The sequence below is a fragment of the Gossypium raimondii genome, chromosome 12 (genome assembly GCF_025698545.1).
Source record: "Gossypium raimondii isolate GPD5lz chromosome 12, ASM2569854v1, whole genome shotgun sequence".
In the NCBI taxonomy this organism is placed as follows: Eukaryota; Viridiplantae; Streptophyta; class Magnoliopsida; order Malvales; family Malvaceae; genus Gossypium; species Gossypium raimondii.
Genome location: NC_068576.1, coordinates 1,808,864 through 1,835,330, shown reverse-complemented (window position 1 = coordinate 1,835,330; position 26,467 = coordinate 1,808,864). Strand labels below are relative to the sequence as shown.

General features: G+C 31.6%; 3 protein-coding genes and 1 long non-coding RNA gene across 5 annotated transcripts; 2 read left to right on the top strand and 2 right to left on the bottom strand.

Moving 5' to 3' along the window:
* Positions 1–1,861: 1,861 nt before the first annotated feature.
* On the bottom strand, positions 1,862–6,246 carry LOC105762724 (outer envelope protein 64, mitochondrial). Of its 2 annotated transcripts, none has more exons than XM_012580583.2 (10): positions 5,867–6,246; positions 5,609–5,761; positions 5,373–5,497; positions 4,993–5,118; positions 4,360–4,542; positions 4,069–4,213; positions 3,745–3,913; positions 2,941–3,075; positions 2,649–2,848; positions 1,862–2,336 (listed from the first exon to the last, which is right to left on the bottom strand). In XM_012580583.2, exons 1-9 carry the CDS (start codon positions 6,115–6,117, stop codon positions 2,657–2,659), a joined length of 1,479 nt encoding a protein of 492 aa, XP_012436037.1. In that variant the 5' UTR covers positions 6,118–6,246; the 3' UTR covers positions 1,862–2,336; positions 2,649–2,656. The 2 variants fall into 2 exon arrangements, with proteins under 2 accessions (XP_012436037.1, XP_012436038.1); XM_012580584.2 differs by having other exon boundaries at positions 5,892–6,041.
* A 2,174-nt stretch (positions 6,247–8,420) lies between these two features.
* LOC105770119 (uncharacterized) lies at positions 8,421–14,237 on the top strand. The gene is made up of 3 exons (XR_008192143.1): positions 8,421–8,503; positions 11,282–11,357; positions 14,163–14,237. It is a non-coding gene; the product is annotated as an uncharacterized LOC105770119 (long non-coding RNA).
* A 25-nt stretch (positions 14,238–14,262) lies between these two features.
* LOC128035349 (uncharacterized) lies at positions 14,263–15,328 on the top strand. Its single transcript, XM_052624831.1, has 3 exons — positions 14,263–14,314; positions 14,499–14,524; positions 14,600–15,328. Exons 1-3 carry the CDS (start codon positions 14,263–14,265, stop codon positions 15,206–15,208), a joined length of 687 nt encoding a protein of 228 aa, XP_052480791.1. The 3' UTR covers positions 15,209–15,328.
* A 1,655-nt stretch (positions 15,329–16,983) lies between these two features.
* LOC128035347 (probable protein phosphatase 2C 10) lies at positions 16,984–18,563 on the bottom strand. Its single transcript, XM_052624827.1, has 4 exons — positions 18,558–18,563; positions 17,501–17,657; positions 17,344–17,399; positions 16,984–17,178 (listed from the first exon to the last, which is right to left on the bottom strand). The coding sequence occupies exons 1-4, from the start codon at positions 18,561–18,563 to the stop codon at positions 16,984–16,986; spliced, it is 414 nt and encodes a 137-aa protein (XP_052480787.1).
* Between the last annotated feature and the right edge of the window lie 7,904 nt (positions 18,564–26,467).

Sequence of the window (26,467 nt, the reverse complement as noted above, 5' to 3'; positions counted from 1 at the left end):
ATCAAGTCATTTATCACAAAGACAAATGACCCGTGATCAAGGTAGTCAGTACCACACTCGTGGGTGCACTGTTTTTCTACTAGAATTGGTACATAATAGTACCAGTCTATTTCGGTGTACCGTTTCGAATTTATTGATTTTAAAAAAATATTAAATACATCAAATGGATTAGATTAAATAATTTCAAATATAAAAATATTAATCGATTATATAAAATATTTATCCATAACTTCGCAAATAAAATTTCATCATTTAACAAATTTAAAGTAAACAAAGAAAAAACATCTCATTAAATAACAAAATTATCCGCAATATATTTTTTTAAAATTATAATAAGATCATCCCACATTAAATATATAAAATGAAAGTTTAACAAAAGAACATACATAAAATGTTGTGTTCGTGAAGCATTTAGACTTTTTTTTCTTTAGTTTGTTTGTTATATAAATTATTTACTTTTTATTATTCATTAATTATTTACTTAAAATTTTAAAGTTCTCCTTTATTTTTGTTAAAATTTAAAATTGATTAATAAAAAATGGTAATTTTATCTATTTTTAACATTATTCATGCACCGGTCAGTGTAACCGACATTAGCCGTAACAAGCCGGTGCAACCGGTACAGACCAGAATTTACACCGGTGCGAAAAGAGTAGTCATTCCGATTTATAACCGGAAAGGTGTGCACTGACAGGTGCAATTTGAACAGGTGTGGAACCGACTACATTACCCGCAACCACGTTTATTTTTCACCTATTATATACTGCCAATAAAAGGATATATTTTACCCTTTAGTTGGGTTACATATTCTCCCATTGTGGAATGATGCTCAAAACAAATATCTACCCAATTGAACTTATAGACGACATATTAGTCTTACAATTGGACAAAACATCTACTCATTTCCGATTAGACTAATGACGTGTTTAGATTATCTACTAATATAAGTTATCTTTCTGTATTATGATTCGACCACATAATAATGCTTCCATTTTACTTTGCATGCAAAAACCATTAAGAATAATATTCAAATATTATTAACGTAATTAATTGATATTTTATTAAATCAATTTATTCAAAAAATACAAATATACATATTGATTAAAATATTTTACTAAGAGCACTGAATCCAACAATTTGAAGTTAAGGCAACTTGGTTTTCAACATCTCAACTTTACAATTTTAACTATAATTTCTTTTTTTAATAAATATATTTTTCACATAAACTTTTTTACTCAGTGGGTTAATAAATATATTTATTGTATAATTTTTCACTTGCATCATGGGAGTACTGTGATCTAGTTGTATCTATTGTTTGACTATATTTAATGTCGTAAAATTAATCAAACATCAACTCTATCAATAAAATTAAAAAAGGGTAAAGCAAAATGTGTATAAATATAAAGATATTTATATTCTTATTAGGTGTTTTTTAAAACTTAAATTAAAATTAGAAAAGGAAGATTCTTATATCATTTAACCCATTCATGTCTTTGTCTTGGAATTCAAGAATAAAAATCAGAAAATGGAAAGGAAAAAATATAAAATTTTTCTTGAATCCTACTTAAGATATTAAAAGAATAGAAGAGAATAAAATAGGATCTACTTATAATAGTAGTTCTCGATTCCTTTGAATCACTCACAAACCAAAGTAAGCAAATCTTGAATCACCTCTAATCTAGAACTCTCAATGAAGTAACAACAATGGCCGTATATTCTAGTAAGAATTTGACTAGCCTAGAAGAGGCAAAATTTTCTTTCTTTTCTCTATAAAAGGAGCATTTATACTCCCAATAAAGAGTAGTTGAAGGTCAAATTATTGCACTAATCAAAACTTAAAAATGGGCTTATGTGCATGGCCTTATGAAGAAGATAAGGTCTGTTTATTCCTCTTTAAATTGTGTTCCATTAGGAAATGATAGAAAGGAAAATCAAATTTATACAAGACATCCATATGTCATCTGTGTTCAACCTTTACACCTAATTTTCTAAAGTAAAATAAAATGAAAGGAAAAAAAATTGACCTCGGTTTGACCAGTTACCCCATAACCAACTCTTGGCGTTCTATTGGGATTTGGGAGGGCTCAGCGCTGAAGATAGGCGTCTGAATCCATCAGTTGGAGATGACCCGCAGATATGCTTAAAACCCAAGGTTTTCATATAGTGAAGATTTCCCCTTAGCTAAGACATGATTGGCATGTTTAAGAAATAAGTTAGCAAATTTCTTTCTTATGTGTCATTCTTGCAATCCCATTCTTTTCAATATCTGGTCGCTTCTCCTCCTTGTTTGACTAGCAATTTGGATATGAAATAGTTTCTTTTCCTGTAGCTCAGTTCTGCAATTTTATAGCGCAGATCAAGTTAATGGCATCTTTTCAAGATCTACATGTCATTCACATCACAGCAATAATTGAACTCCGTATAACCCAAAAGGAACTCGTCCTTCCTACTTTTTACTTGTCAAGTAATATGCCATTTAGTAAAACAATATACTATTACGAGATAAAGAATACAAATAGGCAAAACTAAAACTTCATTTTGGATTTGTGGGAATCACTGACACCCGTCAACTAATAAAATCAGGGATGTCATTCACATAGACATATAGATTTTGTTAGAAAAATCAATTAAGATATTGCAAGGCAGACCTTTTCCTTCACCATTGAGAAGCATCCATATTACCATTGACATCAGACAATAGCGCGGACTTGAATGCATTGCTGACTTGGTCTTGCAGAGATGCATACATATCCAAAACTGCATCAAGAAGAAATTTGTCTGCTCCATGGCACGAGACAAACGAAACAGAAACAGGACAACCAGCATCATTTCCTAATGGAACACAAGCCTAGGAAGAGATTCTACGGTCAAATGAATTATTGATATCCAAGCTACAACAAATAAGAATGACAACTTAACCCTAGTAACATTGTAAGTCACCTGACAGCCCCCTGACATGCTAGCAATGCTCAATACTGCACAGGCTCTATCATGAAACTCAGTGGAATAATCTTTCATTGAATTAAGCTTTGGTGGAGGGTCCACAATTGTGGGAATCACTAATATTCCATCATCCTGAAACAAAAAAGATGACCTGGTTATCTGAGTTCATCCAGTTCAAAGCCATTCTAACATCGTAGACTATAGCAATTCAAGACAACACCAGAAATCTGAGAACCTTTGGATCCATAAAAATAACCCTAAATTCAGCAGAGGTAGGCACCTTCGTAGATACTGATGATAAGCCCCCGACATTCTTAGCATTTTTTCTCAATTAGATTAATCATAGATAATATCCCATCTGCCCAATGTCTCCTTTCCAGGCACCTCTAACAAGATTGTTATTATTAAACGTGTCTCAGTTATACAGTGTAAACATAAAAAAAAGTTTACTATGAAAAGAACAGTTTATCTTGCATGCCCTTTGAAATATGATCGGTGTTCTGGAACCAAAAACCAATAATCATGTCTCAGATAAAAAAAAAGCTAAAGTTTGCTAATAAGACACTACAGTTTGCTTCTCTCTTTGATTAAAAATGAAGCACAGAACTGCCTGGAGACAACTTCATTGGTATATTGTAACAAATGTATTATAGCAATGACCAGGGAGACTTCATAATCCTTGGTATATAGTGAACACTCTTATAGAAAAGAATAACAGTAACAAATGGTACAAAAACTTATCACATTAGTTGAAACAAATGGAAGCAGAAAGAAAAGAGGAAGGAGAAGAAGCAACCACACCTTAAGAAGACTTTGCAGAGCAGCGCGCATTTCTGTCCCGACTTTGTACAAAACTTTCACGTTCTCATATTTAGTGTTGATTGCTGCAAGAACACGATGAGAAATCTCAGGTCCTAGTCTTGGTTTAACATTTTTAACCCATTCCTCATGGTTTGTTTTGAACTCATAGCTGAAAAGTAATACTGCTAGATATTAGAACTGGTAAGTGGACAAAGCCAAGAATTGATATTAATAATGACTATATCTTGATTTAGGGATTGCAACAATAAAAGCAGGTCGAAGAGGTATATGTACTCCTGCGTGTAACACATTATTCTCAAGTACCTTTGCAATGACACCATCACTGATGAAAGAGCTTTCAAAGCAGAAATTCCATATTGCAGGTTTGAGGAATTTTGACCAAAAGCTTTTAGACTGGGCACATTTGAAGCAACATACTGAGAAAAATTAATATGCTGGGGAGGCTGGTCTGTGCAATCAACAAGAGGTAGACAAATCATTAAGTAAAACTTACAGCATCATAACAGAAGTGGTAGCACCGAGTTAGGATCATGATTTTGAGACCCAAAAAACATGCAACTGATATAAATAAAAATTGAAGGCCATACAACTTACAACCAGAAAGCTTTTCTATTGCTTTGCTAACAACATAAACTGTCTTCTGCTTGGTAACCTTTGAAAGCTGGAATAGATCATCAGCAAACACAAGGCGCCTTTCCCTTTTAGGTTCCACTGCTTTTACTTTAAGTAGAACATGTCCAACACGGCGTAGAACAGATGGATCACGAGCAAACCATCCTTTAAAATCAACATTTGACGAAATCAAGAGAAGCAAAGGAAATCTAGAGGAAGGCAAAGCAAACTCTCCAAAAGTTTAATGCTAAGCAATAAATTAGACTCAAACAAATAAATACCCATTGATTATTTGAACAGCCCATTCTTATGATAGAACAGCAATGACATGTGCCACAAACCTAGAGGGGCAAAGTTGTCTGCTCCTTTTCCGGAGGCAGCATCCATTCACTAATAGATCAGACATTCAGTTGCACCACATTTTAGTTAAGAAATAATATATTTAGGTGAATACAAAATGAATTCACATAATTATATAATTCAGACTAGCTAAAACTATCAACAGCTATTATCTACGAGTAGATTCAACAAACATCTCAAGGATCAAAATACCATGGCCACACTGCACAATTAGAACATCTTAACAATCTGAACAAGAAGGCCACATTACAATACCAATAGTATCCAAACTTTGGGAATTTGGAATAAGCCCAATAGTAGATACAGCTTGATGAGATGGACGGAAGCCAAGAATACCACAGAAGGATGCCGGAAGTCTAATGCAGCCAATTGTATCAGTACCTGCAATGTGATGAAAAAGCCTTCTATGCTAAGATAACAGTAAGAAGAAGACAAACTGTATATCAACAAGATTCAGTAAAAAAGGGTCTGCGAAGGCTTTTAGGAAGGGAATGGAAAAGATAAGCTATGCCATTCAAGGCTAGAAACTAATTAATCATGCACAAAACAAAAGAAAAGCATAACAAACAGGGAAAGAGCTGTGGGGATTTGACTGACTATTGAGTACTGGCAATGTAAGGGAGTGAAGAAATTACCTAGAGCAAAGTCCACAAATTCAGCTGCAACCGCCACAGCAGAACCACTTGAAGAACCTCCTGGAATATTTGACTGCACTTTGGGATTTATAGGTGTTCCATAATGCTTATTTTCCCCCGTTATTCTAATAATTGGAAAACAAAAGCAAGAATTGTCACATTTGGGAAATCAATCTATGTTGCTCCAGCTCTTCTTCATAACAACTTTCTTCCTAGTAATCCAAATAAAAGGTTACCCAAAAGCCAGTTCGTCCATGACTGTCTTGCCCACACATTTAGCACCGTTTTGCAACAAAGCAGTAAGCACCAGCGCCATCTTATCAGACGGCTCATGTGTTCTACGCCAATCGGGATTCCCAAACCCCGTTACGTAACCTTTTACATCAAATCTGTTGCAATCATTAAAAGAAAGAAAGAAAAAGATTGAAAGGGAAAACCAAAATTATAACAAAAGTATAGCAAGGGAGAAAGAGAAAGGATGTGGAATGACGAACATGTCCTTGATGGCAAATGTAAGACCTTGTAATGGAAGTTTGGCGGGAGGAGTTGGCGGCTGGGGGAAAGGGATTAAGTCGAAGCGTTCCAAGAAAGCGCCAAAATCTTGTCTTTGGATGATGATAGCTTTCCTCCTCCTCCTTCTAGTGGTGTCAGCCAGAAGTAGGATTCCGGCCACTGTAATTCCCGCCACAATCCAAACCTTAGGGTTAGAAGCGTTGGCTTTTATTAGATTAATGGTTTTTGACATTATCGGATTCCAAGAGAAGCTCTCCAATCCAGAGAAGCGGGGAAGACGTCAAAGGTGGGTTTGACTTGGGACAATTTAATCTGATCTTTAAAGGGATTGTGATTTGGAACAGATATTGGAATGTTCTGCCGTGTGTCGGGGTTAAATGCCTAATTAAAGACGAGCCGAAGTCTTCCTTTTTCTTCTTGGACAAAGCCCAAGTCTTCCCATATTTTTATTTCATTTTTAAAAACGACCCAAGGACTTTCCTTTTTCTTTTTTTTTTTTTACATATACCAATCTATTAGGATCCGTTCGATGAAATTGAGTTGAATCGAATGAAAAATTTTGAGTTAATCAAGTTGATAGTTTTATTTTATTATCTTAATTTAATTTGAAATCATATATAGTTAAAAATTCAAAAAATAAAAACAAGTTAATATGATAAAATTAAATTATTAATTAACTTATTTAGGTCCCAAAATTATTATTTTAGAAAATTTTAAAATTTTAACTTTCTTTGTATATTTTTAGAAATTTTAAAAATTTTAATATAAATTTTGAATTTTAAAATTATTTTAAAATTTTGGAAATTATTTTGAACATTTTTGTAATTTTTGTTGAGATGCACAATTTGTTCATTTTAAAAATGACTCGATTCGATTAACTCAAAATTCAAATTTATTTGATTTTTATAATCGAATCGAGTTTTCTCAACCTACAACTAATCAAAAGCTGTTTTTCAAGTACAAATAAACGAAGACTAAATCAACATAGTTTTAATTAAATTTATACATGATTTGACTTCTAATTTTATGAAAAAAGTTGTTTTAATTTTTATTTAATTTTTTGTCTCTTTTAGTCTTTAATATTTTATACTTTTTAATAATTAAAATGTTTTAATTTTTGAATTTTTAAAATTAAAAATTCATTAATTAATTCTTGATGTTACATCCACATGTATGACACACCAACAAAGTTAACAAATATTAATTTTTCATCCATTTTGGGGTAACTTAACAAATAAATTTAAAAGCTAAAAGAGACGAAAAACTAAATAAAATGTTAAAATGACCTCTCTCTTTTTATTTGAAGGGTCAAATAAATCATTATTCCATTTATATTATTTGCATTTGTTTATACTATTATAAACCATTTCTTGAGTTGAATATCAACTCGTTCACTCAAAAAGAAAATAACATTTTAAAGAAAGTTATTATTGATGTTTTACCTTTTATATTTTTTAAGCTTAATACATCATTTAGTACTTTTATTTAATTTGGTACTTATTTTTTCTCTAATGTGATACTCATATTTGACAAAATCATAAATTTTTGTACATGGAGGCCACCATGTTAACTTTTTAATTTTAATTCTAGTTTTAGTATATGTTTGTGTCATGAGCCGCAAATTAAAGTATATAACAAATGCGCACAGAATATCTAATGGGCGTCGAATCCATAAAATATAAAGGGTCGAATTCACAAAGATTGGCTATCTAATTTCGCCTTTTTCCGTAACCAGAATCGTTGTCACGGTCACAGTCATAAGCTTAGCCTTAGCTTCGATGTACTCCAATCAACAACCTCAACCGCGTGGGTTGTTTAAATCCGATATCTATGTCCCTTGACAGAACCCAACTGGCTTTTCCCACCTAGACACACCAATTTGTTCGCAGGAATTCGAACATAGCACGGCCGATTCGTCTTCCCAACTGTACACCAAATAACTTCAACCCAACGTGCATTTTTTGAATTGAAACTAAATCAACTTTTAAGGGATGAATTTATATTATCCCATATACCAGAGAGATAGAAAATATTGCGTTGAGAGGTTTGTTGAGCAGGTTCACATCTCACGATTGTTTAGTTGGAACAATTTTTGAGTTAAAGCTGAAAAGGGTTTAGTTAATCATGAAAAGAATTATGCTTAAAAATAAATGGTTCAAATGAAATTGTAAAAAGTGGAAAGGGAAAGAGCAACGCAAGGAGGGAGAAAAGAAATAGAGAATTTATTAAATGCCAAAAGCAAAGTGTGTGTTCAATTGGATGTAGTCATTAGGTATTTATACACACTCTTACAACTTGTTTGGTTTGGTGTATTGGCTAAGCCAATACACCCCTAATCGGTGGGCCCCATTTAATCCCACTTCAATCCTCTGTTTGGTTCAGGGTATTGGCTAATACCCGTCTATTACATTACACCCCTAATCCCCAAAATCCACCGATTTCTATTACGTTCCTCTTTCTCGATTAGGTCTTGCTTGAGTTTTAGACCTGTTTTACCCTCCCGCTTCCCTTTCCGTCTTCGCTTTTCTTCCTTCATCTTTCTTTTGCTGAAGATTACAATAGAATCGACGCTTGGCCTTCTCAACCTTTTATTTTCGGAGTTTACTGCAACTGGAAAGGTAAATTCATATTTCTAACTCTCTTTTGCTCTCAAATTTATATGGATTCCTGTATTTTAATTAGCTTAAGTTCCGAGTAGATTTCTATTTCTTAAAGGTTTTTGTTGCTGGTGGAAATTGGAACTCGATTGCAATGTAAATTGTCTCGTTTTCTCTGTTTTAATTAGCAATGTAAATTGCTTCAAAACCCAAGACTGAAAAACCAGCTACTCCTCGAACTACCACTCGACCCTCTGGGATTTTTAAACTTACCCCTGTTTCTCCTACTTTGGCTCGATTCCTTGGAGCCCAGAGGCTTCCGTCCGATCTTTGTTAAGCATATCTGGAGCTATATCAAATCCCATAACCTTCAGGTTCTCTCCATCTCTATTGCGTCCTATATAAAGTTATATTGTTTGGTCTAAATAAATGTGAGCTTCAGTAAATATCTGGGAAAATGTTGTTCAATTTTGGTAGTTAATTTGTACCATTTATTAATGGTTCTTGTTGCGAGTTGTTTGCTTGATGGCTTTATGAGGTTTCTTTACCCTTTCCATGGGCATTTGTTCCCTCTATAATATTTTTTTTGTGCTTGTTAATGCTGGGGTTTGGACCTGTTTGGTGTTTATTATTCAAGAGTAGTTAAGCTAGCAATTTGTAGTAGGATTAGTTCATTAGGTAAATAGTTCTCGTGATTGGATTCAATAATTCAATTATATCATCAATCGATTCCGAGTGAAATGTTTGCGGATTCATTTGTTCTAAATTCATTCCACATTATGTATGTTTGATCTAAATTGTTAACCACTATGGTCAATAATTGATAAATGTGTTTTTGTGAAGAATTTGAACGAGTTGTGTATGCTTTTCATTGCGTTTCCTTTGTGGTATTTGAGACTAGATTGTTTTCACATGAGCTATTGGCAATTTCGACTACACATCCGATCTTATCGCCTCACTCGTTAGTTTATTTACTTGAATATAGTTATGAAAGCGCAATGGTTGTTTCTTTGTTAGGGAGATTGATGATGTCTTTGGATATGTGATTTCAGTTTGGTATGATCATTGACTCTTTTGCTTTTTTGAAATTGACACCTGGCTCCTCTATTAGTAATCAGATTGTATTTTGTTTCTTTTACTAAAATAGGTAAATTAATATTTGTACATTACATCAAAGAGCAAGCTGGTCATTCTTAGTCTTCATACCTTAGTATGAGGTAGATGCCACGTGTCACATTATTCTATTAGTTATGCTAGTTTTAAGAGTACAAATGAATGAAATTTTAATAGAAAGGATTAATTTGTTCTTTGATCTAATGGACAATGAATAATTTAAAATACAATTTGATTCCTATTTGGGGCCTCCTTATACTTTTACCGCCATTTGGATGTGCTTCATTTGGTGGTGATCTATTCCCTCTACCCCATATTTGTCTTTGCTTTCATCATCATTGGGACATTTGCTATTTTCTTCATTCATTCTTCATCTCAAGTTGTGTTGCTCCTAAACTCTTCAGTACTCGATTCAACAATCTCAAAATCAATATATACCCCAAGACTTGTTCTACTTGTATGAACCTACAAGTTCCACAGAAAGATCATTCTCGCCAAAATCATGAAAAATCAACAATGCTAAATACCATGTTTGCTATTCATTTCTTTAGTCAATTCATTCGCACAAATGACATCTTAAAGAATCCATCTTGGAAAATATCTGGGAAAATGTTGTTCAATTTTGGTAGTTAATTTGTACCATTTATTAATGGTTCTTGTTGCGAGTTGTTTGCTTGATGGCTTTATGAGGTTTCTTTACCCTTTCCATGGGCATTTGTTCCTCTATAATATATTTTTTGTGCTTGTTAATCTTTGGGGTTTGGACTGTTTGGTGTTTATTGTTCAAGAGTAGTTAAGCTAGCAAGCGTAGTAGGATTAAATTTTATGAATATTCATTTGCTCTGATTAGTTTCATTGATGGAGATTGGATTGTTATGGTTCATAAATATAAGTTTAGCCTTTTCACAGTTTTATATATAGCTTACATGCTAGCTCGCTGTTTCATTTTCCTACTAGCAGGTTTTTGTGGTGTTTTAGTTCTCTTCTTTCTAGATTTCTACCTCCTAAGCAACATTTTCACCCTCTACTTCCTTTCTATCCTTTAATGCTTGCTCAATTATGGTTGTTTTGAAATATAAAACTAGTCACTTTTATCTCAGGAAGACAAACAAACAACAAAATTAGTCAAAAATAACCTGCCTAATCACATGAACCCTCTGAAGTCTGAACAAAAAATAAAACCACTACTGAACTGCACATGATATCTCACTTTAAAATTTTCGTTTTCTACAACTTTATAAGCATCAAGATTGGGAGAAAGAAACCAAAACATAAAACAACTTTGTTTCACTAAATGAACAAGGATTCCTAACATTTTAACATAGCCATGAAATCAAACACTAGCCCATCACTAGCTGTTCTTACTCTTCTTCTGTTACTTTCTTTATTTCTATCTCCTGGGGTTAATACAACTTTTTAGTTCCATTATTTGCTCACCTATTCCTTGTCTCGTTGAAGCAGTCCCCTAAAACTGGGGTTTGATTGAAAATTAGCATATGTGATCTCATATACTTTACCAGGAAATATAGGTGCCTATCTAATTCATGTGTGATTGATTTTAATACTAGTCGAATTCTTAGAAGTGTAAATTATTTTGTATATTAGCACAGTTGTTAAATTTCTTGCGCCTAGTGTATCTGACCACTGTTGTTCCAGTAAATTGATGTTCTATGTGAAATTTTGTAGGTATTGGACTGTTAGCTACCGATTTGCTCCAGACAAAAATCGTTGGCAAGCTGAAGCTGTAGTTGCAATTGAAGAGGTTTGTTAACTTATCCAATCTTCTAAAATTGTAAGACTTCAAAATCAAATACAGAGAAACACAGTAAAACACATACATGCTGATTTTTTTCATGGACTTTTAATTTTTTTTGGAAATTATTTTCTTTTTCGGTCTTTTAGGTATTTATTTTTATCGTATTATGAGTTTAGTAGTAGATTCTAGAAAGATTTGATATTGAATTGCATAAGCAAATGAACTTAATTGCTCTTGGATTTGTTTAAACAAATATTTTTGTCTCACCATTTATGCCTACAAGTATATACAACAAGTCTATTTAACAAGTCCTTCCGAACACATTTTTAATTGGTATTAAAGCCTAATAACATAAGCTTTTGGTGTGAATTTCTATTAGATGGGGCATTAGATATAATCAAACTAATTAAAATTGTAAGGTGCTTAAAATTGAAGTAATAAATTAGAAACATTTTATTAAAAAACTAATTAAATGTGTATATTCATATACAACACATTATTTAAAAATATTTTAAATAAAACAAATTAAAAATATTATTCATATATCATTACATATATATCGACTTTTGAATATGTATCAATTTAACCCAATCCAATCATGAGTAAATTCATATAAAATTGGATCATTAGGTATAATCAAGTAAAGAACTTGATTAAAAACAAATATTCAATATATTAAAATTGGATCATTAGATATAATCAAGTAAACAACTTGATTAAAAATAAATATTCTTTGTTATTATGATTGATTAAAAACAACTTGATTAAAAACCAAGTATTTGGTAACATTGTTGATTAGAAAACAAATATTCAATATATTAAAATTGGATCATTAGATATAATCAATTAAACAACTTGATTAAAAACAAATATTCATTGTTATTATGATTGATTAAAAATAACTTGATTAAAAACAAGTATTTGGTAACATTGTTGATTAGAAAACAAATATTCATTGTTAATGTTAATGTTAAAGTTCTATTTTTGCTTCGTTAAGATTCTAAATTTGTGCTGATCATTTTCTTTGATAGTGTGATATTGCTTCCTATTGAAGCAAATAAATTATTTAATTTCATTTTACTGTTATTGAAATTATGATTAGAGAAATGTGACTTTTTTTTACTGCGATTTGACAATATGGAACACATTAATATATTGCAGTAATGGCTCGTCTGCCTTTAATTGTACAAAGTGTGAGGCGTAAAATAATCGGTGCTGCATTGACAATTTGGTTGGAAATCTGTAGAATCGCGATTTGGTTCTTATTTAGAATGGGTGCCAGCCTTAGCCTACATACTTATAGACCAAGGATTAGGTCCTATACCGTAGATTTTTATGCACAACGGGATTATGTGAAGAGGCTTGTATATGCTAGTGACGAGACTTGTATTGAACAAGTCAGATGAATAGAGTGCCTTTTTTAAACTATGTGAGATGTTAGAATCGATAGGGGATTGAAGTCGTCAAGGTTCATGCTTGTTGATGAGCAAGTAGCAATGTTTTACATATCATCTCCCATCACCTAAAAATCGAGTTATCAAGCATCACTTTAGGAGGTCCGGGAAGCGTAAGCGAGCATTTCATAATGTTTTAAATCTTGTCATACGCTTACAAGATGTCTTATTTAAAAGCGGACCCGATTCTGGTGATTCTTCCGACACAAGGTGGAAATGGTTTAAGGTATTAGGCGAGTTTTATATATAGCTTGTACAATATTTAGTTGACTAATATGATTAATCATAGTGTTCTAACTCAATGTTCTATATCATGTGATATAGAATTGCTTAGGTGCTCTTGATGGAACCAACATCAAGATTAGGGTGCCAACAGTTGATAAACCTAGATATCGCTTTTGAAAAGGTGACATAGCAACAAATATGCTAGGTGTTTGTACACCGAGATGCAATTTGTTTATGTTCTTCCTGGTTGGGAAGGTTCGATTCGATGGACGGGTGCTTGAGATGCAATTAGTAGAAGACATGGACTAAAAGTTCCTCATGGTACAAAGTGTATAGTTAGAGGAATTTGAATTATTCATTAAGATCAAACTTTGTTTGCTTGAATTAATCATTTTTAGCCAATTTATTTTATAGGTTGTTATTATCTAGTTGATGCTGGATACACAAATTGTGAGGGTTTTTTTTGCACCATTTAGAGGACAGCGATATCATCTGAACGAGTGGCGTCAGGGTTATCAGCCAAGTTCTCCGCAAGAGTTTTTAATATGAAACATGCCTCAAGACGTAATGTCATTGAAAGATGCTTTGGCTTATTAAAACTTAGATGGGGAATACTTAGGAGTCCATCGTTTTATCCTGTAAGGGTGCACAATAGAATTATTATTGCATGTTGTTTGCTCCATAATTTTATTCGAACCCATATGAGTATTGATCCCATTGAAGCGGAGGTGGGAGAAGGATTACCTACTAATGTGGTGGATGACGATGAACTGAATATAACAAATATTCATCCATCGGATGTTTGGGCTACTTGGAGGATGGAACTAGCCAACCAAATGTTCGATGAATGGCAAGCATCTAGAAATTAGTTAGGTTTAGGGACAATTTGAGTTTGAATTGATTTGTTGATGTTATTTTATGTATCTAGTTTATTAAACTTTGGTAATCTTTGATTACAATTCTGTATTGTACTAAACTTTGTTGAATTATAATTTAATTATCTTTTCATTCAGCATGTGTTATAAATTTAAATTTAGTATTGAACTACCGATATAATATATATAAACTGTTCACCTTTTGATTCATGATATTCAAAATAGTAAATAATGTGTATTTGTTTTTTTTTCTTAAGAACAATATGTCAGGTGTTCCACCAACGGGTGCTTCTTCTCAAGCTTCTCGAGGAAGCAAAAGAAAATGGGTTCGAAGAGGATGCGACCTTGGTTTCTTGCATGGTAGATTTGCACAATGTAGGAACATTTAATCGTCTAGGGTTCAAAGCCGGTTATTTGAACGAGCTAGAGAAAATGCTAGAAAAGGCTTTACCAAGAGCAATGTTGAAGGCGAGACCAAATATTGAATCTCGGATTAGGTGCCTAAAAAGGAATGGTCGATCGTCACGACATGCTTAATGGTCGAACAATGCGGTTTTGGTTGGGACGAGCATAAGCACTCGTTGTTCTTGAAGATCTTGTTTGGGAATCCTATGTTAAGGTAAAATGTATTTCAAGTATTAATTTGTTTTTTTACAAAACACATGGACTAATATGATTTCCTCGTTTTTTTTAGAGTCACAAAGAAGCCTCTCAGTTCAGACATCGTTCTTTCCCTTACTACAACCAGCTTACTGCCATATACGCAAGAGATCGGGCGACTGGGAAAGACGCTCAAACAGCTGCTGATGTTCTTGAAGAAATACATGCTGAGGATGAACGTACTACAGATATGAATGAAGAGAGAAACACATTCTATGACTGCGAAGCTGACGTCTCTTTAGACGACATGGATGTTTCTGGTATGGATCCGCGAGGAGATAGAGACCAAGGGGGTTCCTCATCTTCAAACAAGAGAAAGAAGAAATCTGATGCTCGTGATGATGTGTATTCTTCATTTGAGGAGGCTGCCACCTTGTTGGGGGAAAAAATCCAGGCCGTTGGTGATAAAATCAATAGGAGTATTGCCTCCGAGGTGGTAGTTCAGCACAAGTCAGAAGAGAATATGGAAGAAAAAGCTTCAAATTTATATTCAGCCTTATGGTCAATTGAAGGTTTAACCGACGATCAGCGGTATGATGCTTTGAGTAAAATTCCCGATCATCCAAATCAAATGATCGTTTTCTTTAGTTTACCTTCTGTTGCCCGATTGGAATGGGTCAGAAGATTTCTTTCTCACCATTAAATATCAATGTTCAAACTTTTTGATGTTGTAAAACTATATAACATATGGATTATGATGTACAATTTCATTTTCATCTAACTTTTTCTTAGTATAAGTTAATTATGTTTATGCAGAAAATAATTCTCAAGTTATATTTTTATCTTAGTAAATTCATAAGAACATTTTATGAAATTATGTTTAATAATAATTATTTTAAATTGTATTAAATCATATATTTTAATTAAATATATTTAATATTAATTATTTCAAATCTTCATTATATTATGATTTGAGTAAATTCATATAAGAATATGAATTATTAAGAATTTTATTAAATTATATACCAAAATTATAATGTATTTAATAATAATTATGTTTAAATATGATTAAATTATTTATTATTGATATTAATAATCTTATTAAAATTTAAATAACAATAACAAATTTCGCTAATTATAAGAATTTTATTAAATTATATATTTTAATTAAAATATATTTAATAATAATTATGTTTAAATATGATTAAGATATTTATTACGATAATAATAATCTTATTAAAATTTAAATAACATTAACAATAATCATTTACCAAAACAAATTTCGCTAATTATAAGAATTTTATTAAATTATATATTTTAATTAAAATATATTTAATTATAATTATGTTTAAATATGATTAAAATATTTATTACTGATAATAATAATCTTATTAAAATTTAAATAACAATAACAATAATCATTTACCAAAACAATTTTATGCTAAGGGTATTCTAGTCATTTTAGTTTTTTCCATTATGTTATTACACCTCTATTCCATTCAACCAAACACAAGATTACTATTACGCCTCTATTCCATTACATTCAACCAAACAGTGGATTAGCTATTACACCTCTAATCCAATACACCTCTAATCCCAATACACCTCTAATCCAATACACCTCTAATCCAATACAGCGAACCAAACGCACTCTTAAGTGCTAAAATTTAGTTAGATTTTTTCCTAAATGTTATCACTAAATAATTCAAAATTTAAAAATCAAATTTAAACTAATTAGAGAGTTGTAACAATATAAAAAAATCTGTCGATCTTTATCCAGTCACTTTTTCTTTACCGAGATATCCTTGAATCTTCAATCTTTCAATCAAGCCCTCCTCTTTGTTTTTTGTTTCAATTTAGCCCCTTTTTGTAAGAGTTTGAATTCAGCACACCAACTTCATTCCTGATAAGAAAAATCAAAATTTAATAGCATTTTGTTTGATAATTAGTCAAAAATAAATATATTAAAAATACAAATTTATCTTGCTATCAACATCCCATAGAAATAAATTAATTAAATGGAACTATTCTTGATCCGTAACATTTGAAGCGAAGAGTTTGAAATTTTGAAAATTTTAAAATGCTAACATTTTAGAATTCAATTTACTTAAATAATTTAATTTTAGAAAAATTGGGTTATAGAAAATTTACAAATTTAAAAATATAATTATATCCAAAATAAATAACACAAAAACTATTCGATATAGATATAATTATATTTGTAAACTTTTGTAAAATAGTTTTGATAAAATATAATTTAAAATATTTATTAGAATTAAATAAAAATAAATTTTGAAATTTATGTTTTTATTTTATAATAGGACTATGTGTATTAAATCAGATAAGATTACGAGGAATTTTCACCATCATGTTTCCCTTTGATTCTTTTATATTATGCAGTCTGGGGTATGTTTTTGGATTATATTCCAGTTTTGATTTTACCCCTTGAAACGAAATACATTACAGGAGATATTGTCCTCAGTCCTTACTCAGTTCAGTGCCTTGTTCGCTAACTATTATGCCACTCTCTATGGATCCTTCATCCTTGGTCTTTTTCGCAATATCAACTGCTTCTTGATCGGACATGGCTTGCATTAGAATGGATTCGGCATGAGCAAAAAGAAAATAAACATGTCCATGGACCGTAACTTGCAAGGATGAGAAGTTGGGTATCTGAGTCGATATCAGCATTGGAGGTGTGATTTAATGTTCTTGTCATCAAATTGGTCATTCACTCTTGCTACGTCTCATGTTAAGTCATATAAGATGTATAAACTACATTTGAAAGCATATAAGATGTAGCTGGTCATATGCATATTTCACATGCTCGAACTTTACCACGGGTGTAGACCGTGACGCATACACATTGACAGCCACAATACCGTCCTTGTTCACTTCCATTCAGTTATGCAGGAGAGTATGGTCTTTAAAGAGAAAATTAGACATAAGCAGAAAATAGTTGTCGATTAACATGACATGTTGGAGACAAAGCCACCTCTGTTCTCGATGCTTCCGCGCTCGGTGTTGGGCGCATGATCGATTCTCATTTCTATAGCTTGTCCTCCCGGGTCAGGAATGTGTAAGAGAATTTCCTGGCCTGTCTTCTCGTAAGCTTTAGAGATGGACCTGATGGTATTGGTCCAAAACTCCTCCTGCAATTTGTTATAATACACAGTAAGTATAGTCATAATCCTGGGAAAGTCGGGTGAACTGATATATAATTTATGCACATAAAAGTAACACTAAACACAAAATCTGATATCAAATCAAAGTTACCACTAAACTAGATCATGATCTTGCAAAAGTTAACTAAATCACTAATCAAAGACAGTATGGAAAAATTGGCAAAGAGAATTGAGATTGGGTAACTTGAGAATATATTGAAAATTATTAAACAATTAATTGAGTGTTATTGGAGCTATATTAGACAATTTTCATATTTGAGATGTTGACAATTTATTAAACAGTATTTTACGGATGCATATTGGTTGTAAAAACTTGTCTATTGTGGTTTTATTTGTTGAATTTACAAGTGTAAATGTAAGGAAATTGCCACTGGTGTGCGATAAATTATAATAATTTGTTTTAAGTGTTGAAGATAATGAATATTTTTCACTAAACTAAGCTCCGCAGACATAGGAAAACAGAACTGCGTAAATAACTCTTGAGTCTTCTGCTTGTTTAATGTTTTTACTTCCAATGGTGAAAGAGTAATGCCCACTCTCTAGTCACTCCTTTATAATGTGTAACTTTTATCTTAGCAATCTTTTACAAACTTCAATTGGTATTAGATCTTGTCACTTTACATTTTCTTTCCATTCATTACTTGGTAGAGATAAAAAATTGAATGAAAGAAGAAAAAACATCTGAAAAATGCATAACACGCCTCTCTCATTTTCTCTTGTTTCATCATTCCAATTTGAAAAGGTCGGTTTTTATGCATTAGGATGAAAAGTGGTCATCCTCCTATTTTTCTTCTTCTCACTCTTCTTCCCAATCAAACATACTTAAAATTTATTTTGTTTTCACTTTTCTACTTCCTCCTCCCATACCTTCATTTTTCTATCCAACCAAGCACACCTTTAAAAGAAGCACTAAGTTGGGAAATCTCTTATCGATTTTTTGGAACATCTTGTTGAGTTTAATTGAGCCTACCAATCAAGTCTAATCCCCCCACCCCCCCCCCCAAAAAAAAACATGAAACTAAAAAATCACACCTAGACAACATGAACATGCTAATTAGTAAAACTTATATCACATTATTATTTATCAAAATTTATAGAACATGAAAATAACACAAAATTCAATATAAAAATATGGATTATAAGGTCTACACACAATGAATTAATGTATTCATATTCCACGAAATATCTAAGTTATAACCACAACAATTGGCCCCGCTATGAAAGTGAACTCATTTAACTCACTTATTTTTACTCTACAAATAATTTTATCCAACAAACTCAGCAAGCAATAAGTACTACTCTAACCCTTTAGTTAAGAATTTGGGATATTAGAAACTATTAAACCCGAAAAGAAACACTTTTTCTGCGTTACCTAGAAACAAGCACAATACCTTAGACCCTAAAATTGTTAGATATTATATTTACAGACAAAATGAAGTTACCGCATCCATAATGCTGCAAAGATGTTGCCGGACTTTTTTGGGGTAGGACATGCAGGGGAAAAGTTGGCAGGAGATCTTATTCAAATGCGATAGACATGAAAGCATCAGCATCCAAAAGAGAGTCGATGTCTCCATATGTAGCAAAAAAATGATGCTTGCATATACCACAAATGATAAGAGTAAGTTTATAGAGTCCTTGCTTGCCACAGAAAGCAGCCCAATGCATTGTTGTCCATCCATTAGCATCACAAAAATTTATACTAACTCCAGCAGTAACAGTCAGTTTTATTGCCTGATCATAAGCAAGTGCAACCGCTAAGTGTATTACACCTTGACCCTTCTATTTAGATATAACACATCGACTCTAGTGTCTTTTGGACTATATACTATAACAAGAAAGAATGAGACATAATTTACGGAATAAATGATGAAACATAAAATTTTCATGAGTGCTTTAAAGACTTTTCCATAAATCTTATAAAAGCAACTCCATTTCACACTCATATAGGTTAATTTATTAAGTACTATATTATGCAGATTAATGCACTACCTATGATAAGTGTTAAAAGTAATATGTTTCAACTTCATTCTTAATGCGTTTTTGGGTGATTATTCGATGTTAATTGTGATTTTAATGTTCATAATCCTTTAAATTCATGTTTTTATGCTTAATAGAGCATTTTGAAGCAAAAGGAGTAAAAATGGAAAATCAGAGCAAGCTATGGGGGCCACACGGGCAGACCACACGACTATTTGGTAGGCCGTGTCGATTTCGTGAATTTGCACCCTAAATTGCAAGAAATTGTGTTTTTAGGTTTTTCGGGCATTCTAAGGCTTATATATCACAAAAATAAGAAGATGAGAGTGAGCCGTCATAAAATATTCAAGAAAACAACTCGAAAAATAAAATTGAAGTCAATTCTAAAGCGGATTTCCGTCAAGATTGAAGATTCCCAATTGATTTCTTAGAAGAATATCATGAGTTTTTTTGTTTCTTTCGATTATCCTGTCTCTTAGTTGTTTTTATTTGCAAGCATGAACTAATTTTCTAAATGTCTAGGGGAGATAAACCCTATGATGGATTCTGTCGTTTGATTTTTATTTTATGCGATAAATACTTAGTTTCTTATTCTCAATAATGTGTGCTTAATTCTTGGTTTGATATTTCTAGGTTATTGATACATGTTTGGTGTGCTTAAATGAGAGGAGGAATAGACTCTGTTTAAGAGTATGTCTTGCGTAATTGAGTGGAGTTGCATGCAATCCTAGAACTAGGACAACATAAATCTACAGGATTATAGTCAAATCTAATAGGGAATCCATAGCACGAGTTAATGCAATAATAGAGGTTTTAATTAGAAAGAAATTTCAATTAATCAACCTAGAGTCAATTGCCCTTACTATCGAAAGAGATATTAGCCTAATTTAGGCATTTTTACAGATCAAGTTACTAATTAAATAAATTGTGTAATTTAGGTTGATAGTGATAGGTGAAGTCTAGGTGAATTATTTCTTGGGCATCGCTTTGTTTCTTGGTTGTTAATTGGTTATTTTCATGTTTTGTTTTTTGCCGTGTTTGTTAGTTAATTAATTTAGTTAATTTTAGTTTTTCATCAATCACTTGAATTTATCGAATAAATAATAGAAAGACAGTAATTACTAGTATTTTTAGTCTTCGTGGGAATGATATCTTTGCTCAATATAGATATACTATTAATTGATAGATGAACTTACTTTAGTCAAATTTTAGTTAATTTTGTGGACATCAAATTAAAAGATATAGATTTAAATTTTAAAACTCAAGCTTAATTTACATTTTAAATGTACAAATCTTTTTGAATTTCAAATTAACCTTATTTAACAAATGTAATGATGAAAAAGGTTGTGGTATTTTATATGTGAAAAGGACTACCAAATGAATAGACAAGTGCAACCGATGTAGTGTAAGCGATTTACAACGTGCAGATTTTCAAGAGTAATTAATGTGTGAAGGAGACGAGGTGAGGCAAGGTGTGAGGATTTATGGAAATGTATGATTGCGAGTGTCAGGAAAATAATGTTGGAGTGGGGAACTAGACCTGTCCATGGCCGGGTCGGGCCCGACGGCTCGCCTGAAATATGAGAGGGTTCGGGTAAAAATATAGGCCCAAAATATGGGCTTGGAAAAAAAATGAGGCCCGTTTAAAAAATGAGCCGGGCTCGGGCTCAACTTTTTTGGCCCGAGCCCGACCCGGCCTGGCCCGAATATAATAAATATATTTTTTATTTTTATTTTTAAATTTTAAAATACTTTAAAAATATTTTTATTTTTTTATTTTTAAAATATTTTTTTATGTTTATTAAAAATCGGGCCGGGCCGGGCCGGGCTCGGGCTTATTATTTTTTTCCGGGCCGGGCCTGGGCAAAATTTTAGGCCCATATTTCGGGCCGGTCCTAAGAGTCGGGCCGAAATTTTTTTCGAGCCCGACCCATGGATAGGTCTATGGGGAACCTACGGCTTTTTTTTATAAAATTAACCCTCAAAAATAATTAATTACTTAAATGATTTATTTTTTTGATAAAATACAAAAATAATCTAAAATCTACAGTAAAAATTGGTGAAGCCAAAGTGTTTGGCGCCACCAATATGCCATGTTAGCAATTTACATAAAAAATTATTTTTTTGGTGGAGCCATATAGAATGGCGCCACTTGTATAAATACTAAAAAAATACTGTAATTTTTGAAAAAATAGAGGGCTTTAAAAAATTTTACCTTTTTCTAATGGATACAAATAATTTAACGCCACCTGATTCCAACACCCTAGCCTATTCTGTTGCCTATTCAAACAGCCTGAATGTTTTTTACTTTTTTTCATTCGTTGCTTTTTCTATTTCTTTCTTTCATTTTTTTATTTTGTTTTTCTTTATTTACTATTTCAGTTTCTTTTATTTGTCCTTAATTTAAATATAATTTTTAAAAATCATTTTTTAATTTAAATATAATTTTTAAAATTATTTTTAAAAAATTTAAATATATATTTTTAAATTATTATTTTTAAAATTTCTTTTAAAGATATTCAAACATTTTTAAATTATATTTAAAATTTTAAAAATAATATTTTATTTATTTGTCCTTTATTTGTTTATTTATTTGTTTATTTTTTATTTTTATAATATTTTATGTATATTTATATAATTATTGTAGATTTTAAGTTATTTACGTATTTTATCAAAAATAGGTAATTTATGTAATTAATTTTTTAGGTTAGTTTTATAAAAAAAGCCTATAAATAATTTATGTAATGTGAAATTAAGAAAATTAAAGAGACACTTTTAATAGAAATAAAAAAATAAGGACCAAAAAATTGAAAAAATGATAAAAAAGTGAAAATTGAATTGATTGGAAAAAAATAAAAAGGATTTATTTGTTAAAAACTATGACTTTTTAAAATATATGTATATTAAAAATTAAAATTATATATTATGGCTAGTCACATCGTGACAGTGACATCAGCGATGTAACTAGTCATTAGCCTAATAATTGTTAGTTAAAAAAAAAAAGAGAAGAAGAACGTCTTATTTAATAATGTGAGGTTTTGGTCTCCCCGTCAAATATTTTAAAAAAAGAAGGAAGAAAGGAAAAATAAAAACTAGTAAGTTATTTATAGTTTGTATTTTGTATTTTATAGTTATTGTAATATAATAATTAATTATATTTAATTTATATAATTTTTTAAATTATACATATATCAAAATATTTTACGGAGTAAATACGGATCACACTTCATCAAGTATCAACGAAACAGTAAAATTGATTATAAATTAAATAAAAAATGTTTTAGTTTCTCGTTTTTTCTTACTAAGCGCTACTTTGCTCAACGTGTTTTGATTGTGTAAAACTGATCTCTATTTAGTTGTTATTATCCCTTTTAACTCATGTTTGCATGAAATTGATCTCTATGTGTTAGTTATAATTTTTTTAATTTGTGACACATTCATAAATTTATATATTAATTTTTTAATATGACGATATTTACGCTTAATTTTATAAAAGTTCTCGCATGTAAAATAAATTTTCGAGTTTGAATATGCCTAATTTATATTATATGTAAAATTCTATGTATTATTATCGATATCGATTCAATGAAAATAAGTCTTTTATTTTATATTTACCCATACCACCTATGTTTTTTAGAACATTATCGTTTTTTATGTACTTTTTGTAGTTATATGGTTGCCTTTTGTTTTAATGCTTAACTATGATTAGTACATAATAATCACATTTGATCTCTACGTGTTATTATTGATATTTTATGACAAATCTTTATTCTATTATTAATATTTTATTACTCATTTAATTTAAATTAAATAAAAAATACTTAGAATGACTACATTGGTATAGTATAAATGTGATGTTTTTGTTTTCTCAACCTTTTAGTTTTACTTTTCAATATATAATTTTATGTTTAAATTATATAGATAATTGATTTATCATATTTTTATAAAAATTTTACCATACAGGATGAGTATCGGGTTTTGAGGTCGCGGTTTCATTTTCCCAAGTACGATCTGGACTAGCGAATCATGTCATACTTACAGTTGGCGAGATTTGGGGACGTCGCATTGATCCTAATGTTTAACCTAATGGTGAACTTAATATCCGCCTTGGTTGAGCGGTGGTGTACGGAGACCTACACCTTTATTATGCCATGCGGGGAGTGAACTATCACATTGGAAGATGCGCTATGCAACTTGGGTTACGAGTTGAAGGTGTTGTGGTCACGGGCCGAAGCAAAGTGTTGGAACCTTCAGTACTATGCCACAGATTGCTTCGACGGGCCCCTAGTGATAGGGAACAGAATTTCACATGCTTGACATTGGCATGTTTGAGAGCAAATTTTAAGGAGTTATCGAGCACCGTCACTGAGCACGAGGTGATGTGTGCTGCTCGAACCTATATTATGCAGTTGATCGGGGGTACTTATGCCAGACAACACGTCTAATAGGGTCCATTTAAAGTACTTGCCTCTATTGGATGATTTCTCTCGTGCCGGTACTTACAGCTAGGGATCAGCAGTGTTGGCCATATTGTACCGTGAGCTTTGCCGAGCAACAAAACATGGGGTTAGTAAAATGGCTGGTTGCCTGGGTCTGTTGCAATCCTGGGCTCTATATAGGATGCCGTTTCTAGCGGCTGTTAGGCACCAACCATAATCGTGGCCACTTGTAAATAGGTAAAAACAAATTTATACTTAACATTTAACGACTCATAAGTGTGGATAATATTTTATCAAGTTTAACTGTTAATGTCGGTGTAGACTTGGCAACCTTGTAATCAATCAACAACTTCATGTTGTACTGTTTGATGACAAACACACAGTTTGTCTTGTTCTCAAACTGTTTCCCAACGAACAACTCCTCCTCCAACTACGGATTTGATGCCAATCTATGAGCAGGTACTATATCGGCGTACCTAGGGAACTCGGATGCATGCGTTGCATCTGGATTTACGTTCAACATGTCGCCCCCAGGTTCATTTCGTAAAACAATGCCACGACTCCAGTTATTGAATGAAGGGCCGTGAACATCTTCAACCTCCTTCGGGACTTCATCATCAATATCGTCTAGAACTTCATCAACATTGGGGTCACTAAAATCTTCAACGTCCTGATCAGAATCTTCACCATTATTGGTCCTTTCCCCGATGTTTGCCTCTGTGTTTATTATCACTTCCGAAGTATTTGTAGATTGGGATCGAGGGTAGAGTTGTTATACGAACTCCCACCATAATTTGGATTTTCGGGTATCTGCGATGTCTCTTCGCATTCTAACTGGTCTGTCCATCCGGCATTAAGATTAAAGTCAAATTCGCGATGTTGACTCATTGGACTAACATTCTCAACAGGCTTTATGTCCTCTAACTCAGCAAGTAACTCAACTGGTTGAGAGTTCTCACTTCCAGTCGACCACCATAGTGTCCAAGTCATCATCATCTAATAGTTGCATCTCACAAAATTTCAATGGATATGTAGAGATTAGAAACTTGTAAAATAATCTGGACATCGCCCTTCCACAACAGATAGCTATTTTCACACTAATCTTCCTTTTCATTTCTGCCAGCTTCACATTTTTTTTGAATCGCAACCCTACTCTTTGCCGACCTTGAAATACACAACTAACATCACCTTCAACAATTTCACCATAAAAAAGAACGTACACCAAAAACACCTCGTTATTCATCTTCAACAGAATTTTTGAACTCTCCTACTAAATACAACAACTTCACCATTCTATATATACTAGAGAACCAAGAGGTGAAGTCATTCTTATTGGCTCCAAAATAAAATATTAAAATTTAAAATTTTATATTAAAAAAACATATTTTAAAAAAATTACACTTGTAATAAAGTGGTGGAGCCATTCTAAATGGAGTCATTCTAAATGAATCCACCAAATAAAATACTATTTTTAAAAATTTTAAATATAGTTTAAAAAACGTTTGAATATCTTTAAAATAATTTTAAAATTTTAAAATATACATTAAAAATTTTATAAAACAAATAATAAATTTGAAAGGTTATATATTTAAAAATAATATATTTTAAATGTTTTATAATATTAAAATATGTTTAAATTTTTAAAATATATATTTAAATTTTAAAAAACAATATTTAAAATATTTAAAATATTATAAAGCCAATAATAAACAAATAAATAAAGCAAATAAAGGATAAAAAAACTGAAAAAGTAAATAAAGAAAAACAAAATATAAAAAAAGGACAAAGAAATGAAAGAAAGAATCAGAAAAAGCAACGAATGAAAAAAAAATTCAGGTTGTTTGAATAGGCAGCAGATTAGGTTAGGGTGTTGAAAGCGCCAAATTATTTGGCTCCACTAGAAAAATGTAAAATTGTTTAAAGCTCTCTCATTTTTTTTAAAAATCGCAATATTTCTTTAATATTTATACTAGTGGCACCATTCTACATGGCTCCACCAAGCAATTAATTTTTTTATACAGATTGCTGACGTGGCATGTTGGTGGCACTAAACACTTTGTCTCCACCAACTTTTACTATAGATTTTACGTTATTTTCGTATTTTATAGAAAAAAAAAAGGTTATTTAAGTATTTAATTGTTTTTTTAGGTTAGTTTTATAAGAAAAGCCGGTAACCTACCTATCTGAATTTGAAAAGGTATTTTAGCAACTCTACCACTTTTAGTCCTTTATTATTGAATTTCTGCGTCCTTATTTGCTCCTACCTTAGTTTAGTTTTATTACTAATATGGTTTATTTACCCGTGCTAGATTAATTATTTATTTGAATGAAATTATATAATAAAAATTTGAAAATTAA

Excerpts from the sequence above, each read along its gene's own strand:
- LOC128035347 (XM_052624827.1), bottom strand. Across the intron at positions 17,400-17,500 it reads CGGAAGCATCGAGAACAGAG|TGAACAAGGACGGTATTGTG; the intron begins GTGGCTTTGTCT and ends ACTGAATGGAAG. Across the intron at positions 17,179-17,343 it reads CGTCACGGTCTACACCCGTG|ATACCCAACTTCTCATCCTT; the intron begins GTAAAGTTCGAG and ends ATATCGACTCAG.
- LOC128035349 (XM_052624831.1), top strand. The coding sequence starts at position 14,263 with ATGGTAGATTTGCACAATGTAGGAACATTTAATCGTCTAGGGTTCAAA. Across the intron at positions 14,315-14,498 it reads TCGTCTAGGGTTCAAAGCCG|ATCTTGTTTGGGAATCCTAT; the intron begins GTTATTTGAACG and ends TTGTTCTTGAAG. Across the intron at positions 14,525-14,599 it reads TTTGGGAATCCTATGTTAAG|AGTCACAAAGAAGCCTCTCA; the intron begins GTAAAATGTATT and ends CGTTTTTTTTAG.
- LOC105762724 (XM_012580583.2), bottom strand. The coding sequence starts at position 6,117 with ATGTCAAAAACCATTAATCTAATAAAAGCCAACGCTTCTAACCCTAAG. Across the intron at positions 5,762-5,866 it reads ACATTTGCCATCAAGGACAT|ATTTGATGTAAAAGGTTACG; the intron begins GTTCGTCATTCC and ends TGATTGCAACAG. Across the intron at positions 5,498-5,608 it reads ATGGACGAACTGGCTTTTGG|AATAACGGGGGAAAATAAGC; the intron begins GTAACCTTTTAT and ends TCCAATTATTAG.